This window comes from Parasteatoda tepidariorum, chromosome X2 (genome assembly GCF_043381705.1).
Source record: "Parasteatoda tepidariorum isolate YZ-2023 chromosome X2, CAS_Ptep_4.0, whole genome shotgun sequence".
Taxonomy (NCBI): Eukaryota; Metazoa; Arthropoda; class Arachnida; order Araneae; family Theridiidae; genus Parasteatoda; species Parasteatoda tepidariorum.
The window spans coordinates 56,058,829-56,076,276 of NC_092215.1; the positions used below are offsets into that span (position 1 = coordinate 56,058,829).

The following is a 17,448-nucleotide window of genomic DNA, read 5'->3' on the forward strand; positions in this document are numbered from 1 at the left end:
CTAATAGCAATCACTAAATAATAAAACTAATCTACTTGCAATTTTGAATTCAACCCAAAAGACAAGGGAACTGCTGAATCAAGCATTTAGGCAAACTGGCTTCCGAGGAGTATCTTTTGTTGTGACTAACCCTCATTTGCGTTACGTGAGGAGAAAACCCATAAAAACCCTTCACGATTAGCCAGGCAGGAAAGGAATTCTGACCACTGAGTATATTTTTCACCAGGACTGTGATTTGTGCCAGGCGGAGCAGAATTCGCATCGACCAGCCATTGCTAAGCCGTGGCTCAATATACATTAATAGAAGTGATTTTTCGTCGAAATGAAGAAAAAAAGTATTATATTATCGAAAAAAGGAGAGTTGATAATTTTTTAAATATTTGAAATATTTTCAGCCAGTTTACTATTTTTATCAAAATAACATCCACAGTCGGGTTTAAGACATTCATACTATTTCATTTTTATTTATTTTCTTTGTTGAAAGTAGCTTTTAAAACACTCTGAAATCAAATTTCTAAACAGAAAATCTAATATTTCCAATAGTGAAAAAAAACTTTTGAAATGTCAGGTGAGAAGATGCTCTTTTTTAGAGAGTTCAAATGCGACGTAAAATAATTTTTCAACATATTTTTTTTAGCGTCGTAAAACAAATAATATGAGGGTAGCTAAACTTAATGCTTTAAGTCATTGTTGTATGAAAGAAAAACGTCACACACAATAACTTTGTTCTCATGATCATATTTTCACATATTTAAAAAGAAGAAAAAATCTTTATAGTTTATTTTAGTTCATGCTAACTATTAATTAGTTTACAAAATCTGACGCATTCTTTCTCTGAACAAACATTTTCTTCGACAAATTTTGCTTTCCAGCAATCAAAACGTAGCGCAAACTTAAAAACATGGTTCCACAGTCAAGAAAGCGGTTGAAAGTTCTATTCCCTTAAAGTTAATTTAATTTTTTGTGACTCCACCTTATCTTTGGAATTTATAATTATAATTATAAAATTTCACGCAAGATAATTCTAAGGTATCGGTCCTCGTTAAACTGTTCTACCGTAAATTGCTCGACTTCGCGTGCAGGTAATCGGATTACTTATGTGTACCTTATGCAGGGGAACCATCCCCTCTGCAAAATTTCAAAATTACGATGGCATATCTTCGGATCATCCTCAGGGATTTTTCCAGACCGTCGCCAATAGGCCGTTCTGCAGCTCTAGTTCGACGTAAATAAAGTAACTAACTACCTACTTTCGAACTGACAATAGTTTTTGGAACAACTAACTCTTTCTAGCACTTGAAGTTATTCGTTATCTATAGTATCTCAACACCAAAAATGGTGGTAACTACTTTACACCGTTATGAAGCACAATAAATGACTCTCGGTTTTTTGTGTTTCACTACACCAATAATTATTAAAGACCAAGAATGTCCTTTCATATGTGTCTCTTATGTGGCGTAAAGCCACCATTTTATGTTCAGTAACACTAAAATTTATAATTGCAGTAAGATAAGATACACATAAGAGTTAGTGAGGTTATTTTGAAGATAAAGTAAGAATAATTTATTCACGGACCAAAGGTACTCATTAATTCTTAAGTAATAAAGAATTTTAAGTAGAAATAAAAAACTTTAAAATTTTTAAAGTCTTTTTATGAGATCATAATAAACTTGATAGCACAACTAAATACATGCATGCTTCTATTTGCAATTAACTTCTGTTTTTGTGGAATATTCAGCAGCTTGCGTGACTACGAACATTCATCAACTCGTGCTCCATTGTAAACAATCTAGAATTGTCTAGAATTGAGTAAATGCATCTGAGCATGATGTAAGATTTATCAATTATTGGTGTTCAGATTTAATTACACCCTTCAAAGCGTATACGAATGCTTGATTCTGTATTATTTTGAAATAAAGTCAAGCAATTTTTGGAGCTTTTTAACACCGAATTCGGATAGGTATTTCACCATAGTTTTTACTATGTTAGAAATTTTAGAGTATGTTAAACCGTAATCCATATTTGCTACAACCTTAATAGAGTTGAACCACATTAAATTAATATTTAAGCTCGATTATATATTAATGTAGTTTGGGGAATACCTTATAGAGATTGAAGAAAATTTGCTCTGTTCAACATTTAACTGTACATGCTATAATTATGCATAAGTTGTGATTGTTCTTTTGACCTCCAATATATTGGACAGAATTTAAAAACTTTCATCACTTAAAAAATGATAGTTTACGATTTTTTTTTCTGATCGTGTGCCTTGACAAAGATTTGTTATCCAAAGGTCCAAATTCCAGACAAAACCATTTTTTACGCTTTTTACTACTTACGTATTATATTATTTATTCCTACTTAAGTATTGTGTATTATATTCACGCAATTTAAAATACATCGTATTCACGCGATTTAAAAATATACATCGCATTCACGCTATTCAAAATTACACATCGTGATTGTAATAACGTGATTTTAAAATCTCACATCGGGATTCGTATTCACATGATTTAAAAAAATCGTGCATCATATCGACTGTATTCATGCCATTTAAATTCGCACAATCGCGACACATATTCGCGCGATTGAAAAGTCTCACACCGGGATTCGTATTCAGACCATTTAAGAATCACTTATAATGATTCGTATTCACAAAATTTAAAAAAAATCACACATCGATATTTTTTTATTAAAATATTAATAATATTCTGCGGATATATGCTGCCTACATACATTTCTTTCTTGTGTTAAAACTTCGAGTACTTTTTTCCAATTATTTAAAACTTGTTTTGCGCATAGCATTTTTGTATTTTTACTTTCAACTTTTTTTTTACCAAGCTCTTTTCTGGTTAATAACAACTCGAAAATGTCTATTAAAAACCTTATTTTAAACAAGCTCGTATACAGAACTCATTTAAATGCATAACTTTCTAAAATCTTTTTGGAGAAAAACAATTTTCCTTCCTTTTAAATATATTTCCAGAAAATATCGACTCTTTGCAGCGAAATAGCAGTAATCGTATCATATTTTACCGAGGAAAATTTTCAAAACATTTGAAAAAAAAAACAAGATTTAACGTTGTAGAGAAATATTTTTCTTGAGAGGGAAAATAGTTAAAAACATGAACGTATTGTATATTTTATTTTCCATTGAAATGATATCCTATTCTAAAATTCTTCTTCAGATGTTTTTAAAATCATCTAGGCGAAGTTTTTTGTCCCTTACAGCTATTATATTTATTTTAACGAAACGTTTGATGGTTTTTCTGTACGTTGGATTCATTTAGAATCCAACAACTGTTATGGAATTTTTAAAAATGTTTTTCCAGGTGGCAGCATTATTTTGATAAATTGGAATATTGTACATATGAACAACTGATGCATAAAAAGTAAAGTACTAAAACTTAATGATCTAAAGAAATGACTTCAAATATGCTAATTGATTAACGATAATTTGCATTACGAAATCAAACATAAAAATCTACTTTCTTCAAATACCTTTTCGATTCTTTGATTTCTCAACCAAATTTTCTGATCGAGTTTTAAAAACTTCTAAAATTTGATTTTTTAGGTCGACTCATTTCGTTCAAATTTTGTATATGTAAAATTAGATTCGTTAAAATAATCTAAAAAATTGTTTGCCTTAAAATTAAAAAAAAAATTTCGATTCGTTTAAATAATTCTCGTCATATGGCAAAATATGCAAAAAATAAAATTAATATTAAGGGGTCCAAACTTTAGACTGGTCTCTCGATCAAACAATTAAGACCCAGATTGTGATCCCAGATTGCGGCTACTCCATATATTTTAGAGCTCAGAAATCCAAATCAGTTGGAAAAAAAGGTATGTTTATATTTAAAGGTGACATGATTTTTTCTTTTAAAATTTAGTAGACACATCTAAGTGCAAAAAAGAATTATTAACTTACAAAACATTTTTTTTTTGCGAAATTAGTTGAAAGGAAACTGAAAATAAAGCTGTCTAACATAAAAATATAATGTTTTTCGCAGAAATTCTACTCTTTCTTATTTTATGCTAGTGTTTACTCTAAATTTCTTTCTAAAAATGTTACAAAAACAATAAATAGAATTATAAATTTTATAAAATACAGCAAATGAATGATTTTTACCATAACTTACTCCCATGTTTTAAAATACACTATTGGAATATAGGTATGGACAATTTTGTTTTGTTTTGTTAGATATGGACAATTTGAAGACTGTTTAGAAAATCTTTCTTTGATGAATCTTTTAATCAGTTGCATAAAAACTTAATCAACTGGATTATTTAGTTTAAATCAAATAAAATTTAAAGACGAATTTGGTCTTCAAAATGTCATTTCTCTGATATAAAATTTTGAAGAAAAAACTGATATGACAAAATAAGACTGGTCGGTCATAAGCTGATATGACAAAATGTCTTGTCATGATAAACTGGGTTAAATATTCGTGCCTATTGTGTAAGGTAAAATTAACAGTCGCCAATGACCACATCTTAACTCACTATAACAAATGAGGATTAAAAAAATGTTTACCCGTCGCCACCCAATCGCCACTTTTTTGTCAAAAGTATACCATGTACATGTTATTTTTTGAATAAATATAGAATTATGATGAATATTTGGCAAAATTCTAAATATTACTATAATTTACGTTTTTTTTCTTAAAATTTTTCTTCGTTTTAGAAATGAACCTCATAATGCTTGCTATATTTTACGAGAAACTTACATTATTAAGATAAACAGTTTTTTAATGGTGTGAAATTTTCATTTTTTAAAAATGTGGCCGCATTTTTAAAAAGTGACTACAATCAAAAATGCTCTAACTGGCCACTGGTCAATAGTAAAATTTCCTAATTTTGCCATATAACCTCTTGCCTTCGAGAGGTTGCCTACTGTCTTTTCTAAACTTATTCTTTAATTGTTAAAATTAAAGCAAACATTTTATTTAGAAAATGTGTTAACCGTTTTTTTAAATTAGGCTTAATAATATTAAATGTTTGTAGGAAGTCTAGAGCTGGGCTTGAAAAACTCAGCATTTTAACACGACCTAACGGTTATGTTAGTTTATAGCAGAGTTTTCTAAACTGCGCGAACCGATCCCAATTAGGGTAGCCGGATCTGCTATAGGAAAAAATAAAAAATTGAAACCCTAAAAGCACAAAAGTATATTACTGTATCAGTGACAATTTTCAACACTCTTGTGTTCAATTTACGCAATGCTTATGGAGTCCCACACCAAAAATTTTAAAAAATCCTGATCTATAAAATACGTGGACGAAAACCTTTTTCGATTACCTATTGAAAAAAAATACAGGGTGTATAGAGGTGGACTAACTGATTTCAAAATTAAAAATCCTTAAACAAAGAACTATTGAAGAAGAACGATATATTTATTGTGAAATCTGTTAACACATACCTAATCCCTTACAATAACTCCTTTCCCGTTTTAATGCTAGAATTCTTCAATCTGGCCATCTGTTGTCAATTTTCGCAACTAAATTCAAAATTTTGAATAACATTTTTACAACTTTCATTGTAAACATACCATTTGTTTCATTTCTCTATCACCCTCTGTTTCCGTTTTATTCTAAAATGAGCCAATGAATCCCTCGCTGGACACCCTGTATCAATGTAACTATTGATACAGGGTGTCCGATCGCAATGTGGTCAGTCGCAAATGTATATTATAGCAAATAAGTCGAAAAAAAGTGACAGTAACAGCGTTATGTTTAAATCTACAGTTTTAAGTATAAATCACAAATATTAAATATCATTAATAAAGAAGTATTAGTTTTTTTTTAACAGAGAAGTATTAAAGCATTGATGAAGTAAATAAATACAAACCATTATTCTTTACATTGTTAAAATCGGTTTTAGTATGATACTTTAAAACAATGTTTAATAAATATTAATTTGTATGATTAAATTCAATAAAGTATAATCGATATTTTGGGGATATTTAGAAGATAAAAAAAATTATCCGATATGTATGGAGAAGATGTTTTGGTTTTCAAAACTTTTGATCTGGCAAAATTTCGATTACGATGCATGATGATGCAGTACGCCAGTTTAAGCTGAAGACACAATAAGGCACTAATTGATGCTAGTCGACGAATAACAAACAACTCGCGAGAAGCATTAAATTTATCGAATTCATCCATTGATGATCATTAAAAAGCCTAAGATTTAATCTTAAAGCTCGTCATCAAGGTACATAATATTCTTACGGCATAAAAAAAAGTGTGCCGTGAATTGCTTATTAAACGTCAAGAAAATTATCCATTTTGAAGAGCATTATCACTGGGGATGAAATATGGGTTGTCTACAACAATGTTCCAGCCTCTAAAAAATATTTTAGAATGTAAAACCTTTACTTCAAATAAGGATAGGTCAAGAATCATCTGGATTAATTTTTTGCCAGCGAAGAACAAAAAATTTTTGCACTTGGATTTTTGCAAATTTTTGCACACCAGAAAGATGGCGATAGGTATTGGACCAGAATGGACAATATATGATTCAATAAAACATTTATTCACGATAAGAAAATCACCTTTTCAGTTTTATAAGAAAAAATTTAATTACTTTCCTAACAACCCAATAGTTTCCTTAATCTCTTTCTGTCACTTCTTAAATTTTTCTGAAAAGAGGCATTATTTTTCATTTAAACCCCAAATGTCCATCATTCTGTCGCTTAAACTCAAAATAATTCTTGAAAGGAATTATTTCTCAAAACACGCATTAATAGTGCTCACAGTTTATATTTTTATTTTATAACCGTCGTTGAACAGCCGACCCAATTTTGGTTTTACGACTACTAATGTTCAACTCCGTAGCTTTGTAATTTTGAACCAATCCAGAAGATAAGGAAACTCCAGTACCCCCAGAGGTATGATTTGTAATGGGAACATGGAGGACTTTGTGACCCAATTGATTTAACGTGCATCAGTCACCATTTACTACTCGGGGAGTCTTTGGTCTGCGGAGATTGAACCCACGAGCTCTTGAACATGGGCCCAGTGCCCTCCCAACCAAGCTATCCCGGCCCTCTCAGTTTATATTAGAAAAATTACCTACACTTAATTATTGTCACGCATTTATTTAATAACTTTCAGGACTAAACTGATCCATGAATATTATTTTTCCCCGCAAAGTAAGTAGTATTCATTTCGAAACAATAATAGGCCGTTTTTATTTATTTACTTTTCTTTTCCTTACTTTTTATATTTCTTGCAAAAAAGTGGAGATTAAATTTTTTTTTGTTTTTTGTCGTTCAATGTAAAGACGCAAAACACTTATGTAAAATTATATACAATTTAAAGAGATATTCTCCTACTATCCTACAACAGTGATCTATGATAAGAGGAGCTTTTAAAACTAGAAACTACACATTTCAAATAATCAGAAATTTATGACTACTTTTTCTTTTTGTGATTTATTACACTGCTTCACTATAAAACCGTTCTATACAGGGAAATTATGGAAAGAGACAAATATTTTGAGAAATGCACGTATGAAATATATTCATAAAATTCGTTAATTAAGCTGAAATTTCACCTCCAACCTTATTCTTTTGGTGGTTGGGCGAGAAGCATCTTTAAAATTTAAAAAAAAAAAAGCCTTTTTCTTGCAGATTGGTATTTCCCCCAAAAAAGTGCTCCAGTCGGACTGAGTTTGTTGGCATTTTGATTCACTGATGGCGCTGCAATCGCAATATGGAAATATCGTTCGAATTGTTTAAAATATATATATTATACATTATTTATAAAAATAAAAATGGAAATTTTTGATTTTTTTTTGAAAAATTTATTTGATTTTACCTAAATCGATCCCCATAACCACGCTCTCCATCTACTCCACTGTGGCCGATACTGTAATCACACCACCGTGTTATTAACCTCTACACAAACTACTCTCACCACTCATTTGAACTGATTCATTAGAAGTGCTGCTGCTATCTTTACTAAAAAAATATGACTTTTTCGCGATTAAAAAATAATCGTTTCAAAATAAATTTGGTATTTATGACTTTTCCGAATTTTGCAATCCTTTTATTGATTAAAGAATGAAATCCTTTTATTTAAAATGTTAGCATTCTCTTTTTATACTAGAAAATTACTAATTGAATTTACCATGATTCATATTAACAAATACATAGTAAAAGAGATTATGATATGTGAATGTTTGCATATTTCTTAAAGTATGCTTTTTAGCTGTTGAAAAATTTAACATGACTTTAACTCATTTACGTCAGTAAATCCTATTATTTCCTTTCCTACTTTAAAGCTTTAAAGTACTTTCGATATCCACTTGTAGATTTAATTTATTTAACTAAACAAAAACATTTCGTTAGTTAAAATTTAGTTGCAGTAAATTTCTTTAAAAAAAGCACTCTTGCAGTATTTTTTTAAAGTAAGAAATAAAGTTAATAGATAAGGAATATGAATTTAAATTTTTACATTATTATACAAATTTTTAGTTAGAAAATTAAGAAATAAATTTAAAATTATCTAGAAGTGTAAATCATATAATTTCCTTTCATTTGTTTTATTTCATTTGATTTTGTTTTGGTTTCTTCATTGTTAGGGTATCATATAGTTGAAAATATGGAGAAAAAATGGAAAAAATATAAAGATTTATGAAAACGGAAGAAAAAAATTTTTTCAAATGAAATATTTTTAAAAAATATTTAAAATAAAAAAAAATTAAAATGCTGGAAAACAAAATAAGGCAAAGATATAATCTCGTTATCAGCTCACACGATTATATCCTTAAAAAAGAGTGCTTACTAACATTGTATTAATAAAGCAGAGCGAAATAAATTAATACAAAAGTGTGAAAAGCACCCCAAAAAAATTGAAACGAAAATAGAACATATTTAGTTAAAAATGCAAGCATATTAAGTAAAATTATAAATTAAGAAAAAAATGAAACATATTAAGTAAAAATTAAAACATATTAAGTTAAAAATAAAACATATTAAGTAAGAAATAAAACATATTAAGTATAAAATAAAACATATTAAGTAAAAAATAAAACATATTAAGTAAAAAATAAAACAAAAAATGCAAAATAAAACAATCAAGTAAAAAATAGAAAATAAAACATATTAAGTAAAAAATAACGCAAAAAATGCAAAATAAAACAATCAAGCAAAAAATAGAAAATTAAATGCCAGAAAAATACAAAATAAAATACGAAATGTAAAATATAAAGCGAAAAGTGATTTCAAATGCACTTACACTTACCGGCATGTTTTAAAAATGATTTAAAATATTTTTAAAAATTATTAAAATATTTAGTTTGCCGGATTACAAAATATGAAAATAGAAGGGCCTTTAGAAAACAGAAGAAATCTTTATATTTTTTCCCATGTTTTCATGATTTCTCTATATTTTTCACTTATTTAATTTTCTTCGTTAATCTCGCCTTTCTTTTATCCTTTTTGTCTTTATTATGTAATATACACATAGTAAAAAATTAAAATCTCATTAGTTTGAAGAAAAAAACAGGAATGATTTTCTTTTAAAAAAACTTATAAATGACAGAAAAATGTAGTTTTTTCTGTGTGTTTTCTAACCCTCAAAAAAATATCCGGAAATTTTAGAGAAGTTTTAAATTTACTTAAATTTAAACATTTAGATAAATTGTTAGGATAAAACTTTTATTAGTATTCTCTATGGAAATTGAAAAATCAAAAATAAGTTTTATAAAATCAAAACATATCATTTTTGAAAAAAATATTGAATAATTCTTTTAAATTAAAATATTTCTTTTTATCGCTTTTGTAGCACTTGTAATAAACTTAACGACAATGCATTTATTTTTCCTTAGTCAATTTCATCATTCCCGCTTATTAATATTTGGAAAAAAAGGGGAAATATATGAAGTTAACAAAACTGACACAGAATTTATTCTAATTCACACTTTTGTCCTCCGTTTAATTACTTTTTAATAATCATTTTTATCGCTCACTGTTCTTTTGAGTTTCACATGACTAACGATGCTTTAGTTTGTTTGATATGAACTCTTGATTGTTTGATTGATTAACTTTCGATTCTATTTTAGAATACAAAAATCACATTTATAATGTTAATTTTATTTTAATTAAATTATTATTACGATAGTCATTTTATCACAACAAAAAACTTTTTAACTCTACTTCTTATATCGCCCAACTGCGTGAACAAAGTAACATCGTAAACAAAGTCATCTTAGCCGGGAAGGGTAGAATTAGATATTTTTAAAACATCAATCAAGACTATTTTTATTTTTCCCACCTGAAAAATAAACTTCCACTTAAAACAATTTGCAGTCCATTTTCATTTTCAACGCCATCTGGGAACCAAAATGCGAAAATGTGTCACCCAAATCGGGGTATTTTTTCCCCACAAATCTGATTTTGTCGGGCCCGCTCCAACCTTAAGGGGTTAATAATAGGGTTTTTAAAACCATTAATTACATCTTTCGAAAATATTTTCAAGTGGGAATTTTTAGATTTTTAATCCACTGCATATTTCTCGAACTATTTCTCCGCTTCCATACTTTTTGGACACCCTGTAAACTCCAAAACATTGACATCATATGCTATTCTGTTAATGCATCGTTCTTTACTAATTGTTTTGCATTTAAGGAGCGACTTTTACTGAGTGTGCTACCACAACATGTTGCCATGGAAATGAAGGCAGATATAATCCGACCAAGGGAAGGTCCATTCCATAAAATATACATTCAGAAACACGAGAACGTAAGGTAAGATTTAGATAGTTATGCTTTGAACCNATATATATATATAAATTCAAGTCAAGAAATTTACCTAAACAAACAACATTTAAAATCTTAAGTAGATTTGAGTGATGATGCAGTATTTCTCTTGGGGGAGGGGAATAATCAGGTTAATGACCCTGGCGTGAAAGTTTGAATAAGAAAGTGAGTCTAAACAAACTTTTTTTGAGGAAGATCTTCATCGAAAATGCAGAATATTGCTCATGTTCAACTAACTCCTTCCCGCATTGAAATCGCTTGCACCACTTCTAAATTGTCTTCAAATTCATCATTTCCAATATCATACTTTAATTTAAACATTATGAAACCTGATTCTATCCAAACTTCTTTTTTTTTTTTTTTTTTTTTTTTTTTTTTTTTTGAAATTGTGCGAAATCTACTCATTTTGTGAATTTGTGAAAATAGGGTCCTGTTTATGTGATTTTCACGAAATTAACTCATGATTTCCTAAAACTGAAACTAGCTTCAAATTGGGCTCTTTGTGCGAGGGTCCCTGGTTTTGTTAAATAATGCACAAATCATGTCTTAAGCAGATTTTTTTTCTAAATTATAAATTAATTTCATTATCCATTCCATTTATTAAAGTTTTGAGAAAGGTCCATTCTTAAAATGAAAAATAATTGTTGCTTAAAATAAAATACTTTTTGATTACCTTTACGAAAAAATAATGTGTGAAGGGTCTTTTAACTGACACAAATTTTTCCTTAACAAATACCTGCATTATCATTCTATTATTATTATGATTATTATTGTTGTTATTTGAAACGTAATTATTCGAAATCCACTTAAAATATAACCTGTAAACTATAAATCCGTGATAAATATAACCTGTATAATCCACAATTTATTTTTAACTGCCCTCTAACATTCTGAATTGATTTTTCTAAATTAATTTAAAGACTAAATCTTTTTTTAGTTTGTAAATAAGGTATTTCAAGTAACATTACAGCTTTGCTTAACTATTAATCCTCTTTTTCATAGTCATTTTTCTTCTCATTTGTAATCTATTTTAAGTTATTGTCGTTTAACTTAGGTTTGTTAGTTACAAAGGCAAAAGGTTTGGTTTTTTTTTAAAATTGATTATTATTTTTTGCTCGCTTGTTTGTATAGAAAGAAAATTAAAAAATTGTTTCTGCCAGAAACAGTTGTTCTGAGTTGTTATACAAAATAATTTTCTTAGAGAGTAATATGATTTTTTAAAATTGTTATAAGTTTCTAACAGTTATTCGTGATGACACATCTTTCGCCCGTATCCTCTATGCAAGTGGTGACAAACCTGTGATCTCCGAATAAGATGCTGACCCAAGAAGACTTTTTAAATTACCCCCGCGTTAATTTCTATAGACTTATTTTTTATCATAAAAAGATTTGTTTTTTTTTTACTATAAAAGAGAGACACTTGATAATATTAAAAACCATGAACAATATCAAATAGATATAAAAATATTTCATAGTGAACATTGTTCAATTGAACATTCATTGTTCATATCATTAAACCTGGATATGACTGCTGACATGTATAAATATGTACCTCTGTATGACTCTTGGCATATATAAATATTTACTTGTGTATGCTTCCTGACGTGCATAAATATGCACTTGTGTATGACTCCTGGCATGTATAAATATGCACCTGTGTATGACTCTTGACCTATATGAATATGTACCTATGTAGGTCTCCTGACCTGTATAAATATGCACCTGTCTATGACTCCTGGTATGCATAAATATAGACCAGTATATCACTCCTGACACGCATTAATATGCACTTGAAAATGACGAATAATAATTATTTAACAATTCTATAAAGACTAAGTACAATCTCTTATAAGGACATAATATATTATTTTTTAATGCTTTTATAAACTAGCGCATTGTTTTAGAGCAAAGTTTTTGATCAACATCATTAAGGGGCTATTTCCCCAAATCTCTTTCCTCTGAAACAACGCTTTTTAGCAAATAATATGCTAGTTTTATAGCCGTCGTAAAGTTTCTAACAGTTATTCATGACTGTTAAGTACAATTTTATTCATCTTTAGTCAGCGCTTTCTATGCCAATTATGAGAATTATGAAGAAAAAAATCACCGTTTTGTGAAAATAAAAAGTGTTTGTGGTCTAATTTTATTTTGTTTAAAACGTTATTTTAAAATCTTACTCCCTGTAAATCTGTGTTTAGATATAGACTTTCTTAATATCTATGTTTGGTTCATATTGGTTTTCTTTGCGTCAAGTTATGGCTCACTCAATCTAGATATATGGCTCTTTTTAAAGGGGACAAACTGTATCGTATTTGTAAGTTGTGAAAATAGATTCATGAATTTGATAGATTCTTGTTTCCTGATTTGAAGAAAAACCCACGTAAAATGTAACTAGCTATGTGTATTTTTAAATCCAAATAATACGAATTGCAATTTATTGAAAATATCTATAAAAGATTTACTTTATTCATATACATTTGTTTTACGATGTTTTCGTTGCTTAACTAAACAATTGCAGCATTTGCAATAGTACTAAAATTTTTACAAAAAATAGTTAAAATATAATAAGAAAAAAAATTTAATATTTTAAATCGATCGACTTAATATCAGTAACAGCGTATCTGCGACTGCGATATCAATAATTGCAGCAATCACGCTAGTTGCAAAACAAAAAGTTTGATTTTGAACTCAGATTTGTAAAGAATTCGTTTTTCAAAGGAAGAATTTTGTGAAGGGTACGTTTTTCCGACAAAATGTTTTATGAAAGGTCCGGTTTTACAAAAAAATATCTTTCGAAGTATCCACTTTTGCGACGAAATATTTTGTGAAGAATTTATTTTTACGATAAAGTAACTTGCATAGGATCCATGTTAGTTTTAAAATTATTCGCTTAGGATTTACTTTTATAATAAAATATTTTATGAAACATCCGTTTTTACGATAAAATTTTTTGTGAAGTATCTGCTTTTACCATAAAATGTTTTGTGAATTATTTATTTTTACGACAAAATACTTTTAAATGATATGTGTTAACGATAAAATATTTTTCAAATTATCCGCTTTTACTATAATATATTTTGATAAGAATTAGTTTTTATGACAAAATGATTTGTAAAGGGTCCGTTTTTACGATAAAATAGTTTGGAATTATCTGCTTTTATGGTAAAATATTTTGTTTAAGATTTGTTTTTATGATAAAAACATTTTATGAAGGGTTCGTTTTTACGATAAAATAATTTATTAATTATCCTTTTCTACGATAAGATATTTTTTATGATTTTTTTTATAATAGCGCATTTTTATAGAGTCCATTTTTTCGATAAATTAATTTGTGAATTATCCCTTTTTTCGACAAAAAAATTTTTTTACGATTTTTTAAAAATTATACATTTTGTAAAGAGTCCACTTTTACAATAAAATGATTTATGAATTATCTGTTTTTACTATAAAATATTTTTTATGATTTTTTTATAATAAAAATTTTTTAAGGAGTTCATTTTTACGATAAAATGATTTGTGAATTATCTCTTTTTATGACAAAAAAAAATTTTTTGTGATTTTTTATAATAAAACATTTTGTAAAGCGTCCGTTTTTACAACAAAATAATTTATGAATTATCCGTTTTTACGATAAAATAATTTGTGAAAGGGTCGTTAACAGAAAAATTCATTTATACAAACCCTTGAGTAAAGCTACAATGAAAATCGCGGAAACCAAGTAAGTTTGTCAACATTTGCATGATAATTTTCTTAACAGTAAATTTATCCTGAGGAAATAAACGTTTTCGATAAACATTTATGGAGGCGGGAAATTGTCATGCTAGTGACTCCAGAAAAATAATTAGTTTTGATAAATTCATTATCAGAAATCTTTTTCCATTAAATCCCTTAAAGGGCTGTTATACAAAGGTGCAGCTACCTTTACAGAGATAGTTTTGCGCCCTCGTGCAATATATTACTTTAATGGTACTCATCAGGGCCATTTCAAGTTTTAGATTATAAAAAATTGAATTAAACTGCATTGGATTGTTAAATTTTGCATTGAAACAAATTTTGTAACCTTAAATAACACAGGGGAACAAATTTTTTGTTGCATTTATGCAAATACTTGATCTTGCCTAATTCGGGTATTAGGATTTCAAATCTGAAATTAACTTTTGCTTCTAAAGTTGCAGATTTTTTTTAATTAGAATTTTAGCCAATTTTTTGTTGAATTGTGCAAGTTTAAAAACGTGATATATAACAGGGGTAGCGTAAATGTTGCAAATGTTGCGTAGTTTGCAAACTGCTGAAGTAATTAGGGTACGTCATCAGGTAAAATTGCATAAGAAGCCATGCCTCGAAATGCCATTGTACGCGGATAGGACGACGTCCCCTATTTTGATCTATTCAGAAGCCCTCAAAGAAACAGTTCATAATAGGGAAAAGCTCCTAGTGGAGTATGACGAAATTTTTGGGCATGCATTCTTATGCAATTTCAATCCTGATGATGAAAAGATAGTTGTCTAGATGTTTGTCTAGTTGATGATTTCTAGAAGTTTGTCGCAGCATTTATGCCACCCTCTGTTAAATTTAATGTTTTTAAACTTGTACATTATAATAAAAAATACACTAAAAATGACAATTTAAAAGAAAATCGGTAGCTTAAAGACTTTATTTAACATTTGACATTTAAATCTGTAACATTTAAAAAAAAAAACTGTAGCTTGGAGAGAGAAATCGATTGCAGATCAAATTGTAAGAATCGATTGAAATCAGTGACGCGAAAATATCCAAGATCCGTTGAAAAATCTCATGAAACAGAAAACAAAAAAGAATTTGCTCCCCAGTGTAATGTGTTTTTTTTTCAAACAACCTAACTCGATAACTTTATAAATATTTATTCGATTTAGTTTAAAATTTATATAGTGTATGTTACTAATGCAGTTTCTTTCACACTTAGATATTTTTGTTTGAATGATGAGGTTTGTTCGAAGAGAATTTTCAATGTGTTCAATTTAAAAATAATTTTTAAAAAAATCCTTCGTGCAAAGCAAGCCACATTGAAAATAGATATTCTATTCAGCGGCAAAAAGTAAATTGAATCAAAATTTGAAAAAGTTTTGGGGCTCGTAGTTCACAATTGAAACTCAGGGACATAACGCTAACACACACACATATAATGCAATTTTTTTTGATAAGTTTTGTTTTATCATGTGTTCGAAATTCTTTTTTAGAAGTCATAGCATTAGAAATAGAAATGAAATCATTTAAAGTCACTTTTCTCGAAATCGATCTTGAAGCATTTTGCAGGGCAGTGTACGAACTTATTACCGCAACATTAAGTCTATTGGAAGGCAAATTGTCTTACATTGGACATATTAGCCGCACTTTAAAGTGATTTAGACATAAGGAACACGATAAATATGTCCGTTATACGAGAAATCATCAATTGCTGCACATTGATGGAACCTATGGCATAAATCCAAAATTATTTCCACTCCAATCACATCGTGATGCATATGGAGGCCCTTGTTAATGGCATTAGTTCTTCATAACCTCTCTATAGCAGTGTACCTTCTCAGTCACAGTGATTTCAATTTATTCTTCATTTTTATTCTATCTCGTCTGAGTTTCTCACCTTTATTTCTATTTTTAGTTGGCAGCTTCGCGTTTTATATTTCGAATCACTTTTGTTTCATTAAAAATTCTGGATATTCTTAAAAGTGGGTGTCAATTTTTGAGCTCCTGAGAGCATGTCGATGTTATTTCCGATCTGTATATTTTTGAAGCGAATGAAATTTTTTAATCCAATAATATCTTCTCGCTTTAGTTTCTTAGGCTTATTTATTTAACTCATAGAAGTTCTCCGCCTTGATACGCAATCCAATCCATATAAACTAACATTTCCATGATGTTCTGCAGTCTTTTTGAAAACTGCTTTAAAATCCTTCTGTGCTTTTTAACTCAACCTCTTTCAAAACGTATTTTGATCTGATGGAGGATAACTAGTTTTACTTTATGAATAAAGTACCTTAATCTACACTAATAATTTAGTTTCAATATATTTATTTTATAAAAAATATATATCAGTATTACTTTTTAAAATCTCACCTAGCTTTAAATATTATATCTTTGTCTTAATATTATTTCTTCTAACCTCTATTTTACTCTTTTGCTTTTAATATACTTTGTAGGTATGCTACCTTTTAGCTTATTTTATTCTCTAACTGGTCTTTAATCCTCTTTCCTAAATAAATAAAAAGAAAGAAACATTTTTTTTTAATGTTTCTTATTTTACTTCCTCACCTTCAGCTTACGTTTGGATGATTGTCTTCAGATAAATCGCTATTGTAAATCACACAAATGAAATATTGCATCGTAATATTCTTACGAATTATTATACTTATCGTTGACAACTATTATGTTTATTACTAAATTGATGAATATTAATGTTAACTGTAACTCCTGAATATAATGTAATCTAATGAATCCAGTTCCAATGTAATTCACAACCAGAATGCTTCAAGACTGTGTGATACTTAAATTGCGGTAATTGTTTCATCTTTCAATGAATTAATAAAGGTTAATGGTTAAAATACTAATATGTATAAATAGAACTTTTAACACTTAAAAGGTTAGCTTTTTTATTAATCAATCTTACAACAAATTTTATTTTATGAACAGTAATCTGGATGATAATT

The 17,448-nt window shown here is 28.4% G+C and overlaps 1 protein-coding gene across 1 annotated transcript in view; it reads left to right on the forward strand.

Moving 5' to 3' along the window:
* Positions 1-17,448, forward strand: part of LOC107453371 (adenylate cyclase type 1) — a 188,150-nt gene that overhangs the window by 97,157 nt on the left and 73,545 nt on the right. The window contains exon 3 of the mRNA XM_016070185.3: positions 10,635-10,753. Within this exon, the coding sequence (XP_015925671.1) occupies positions 10,635-10,753 (119 nt within the window). The remainder of the gene's footprint in view (positions 1-10,634; positions 10,754-17,448) is intronic.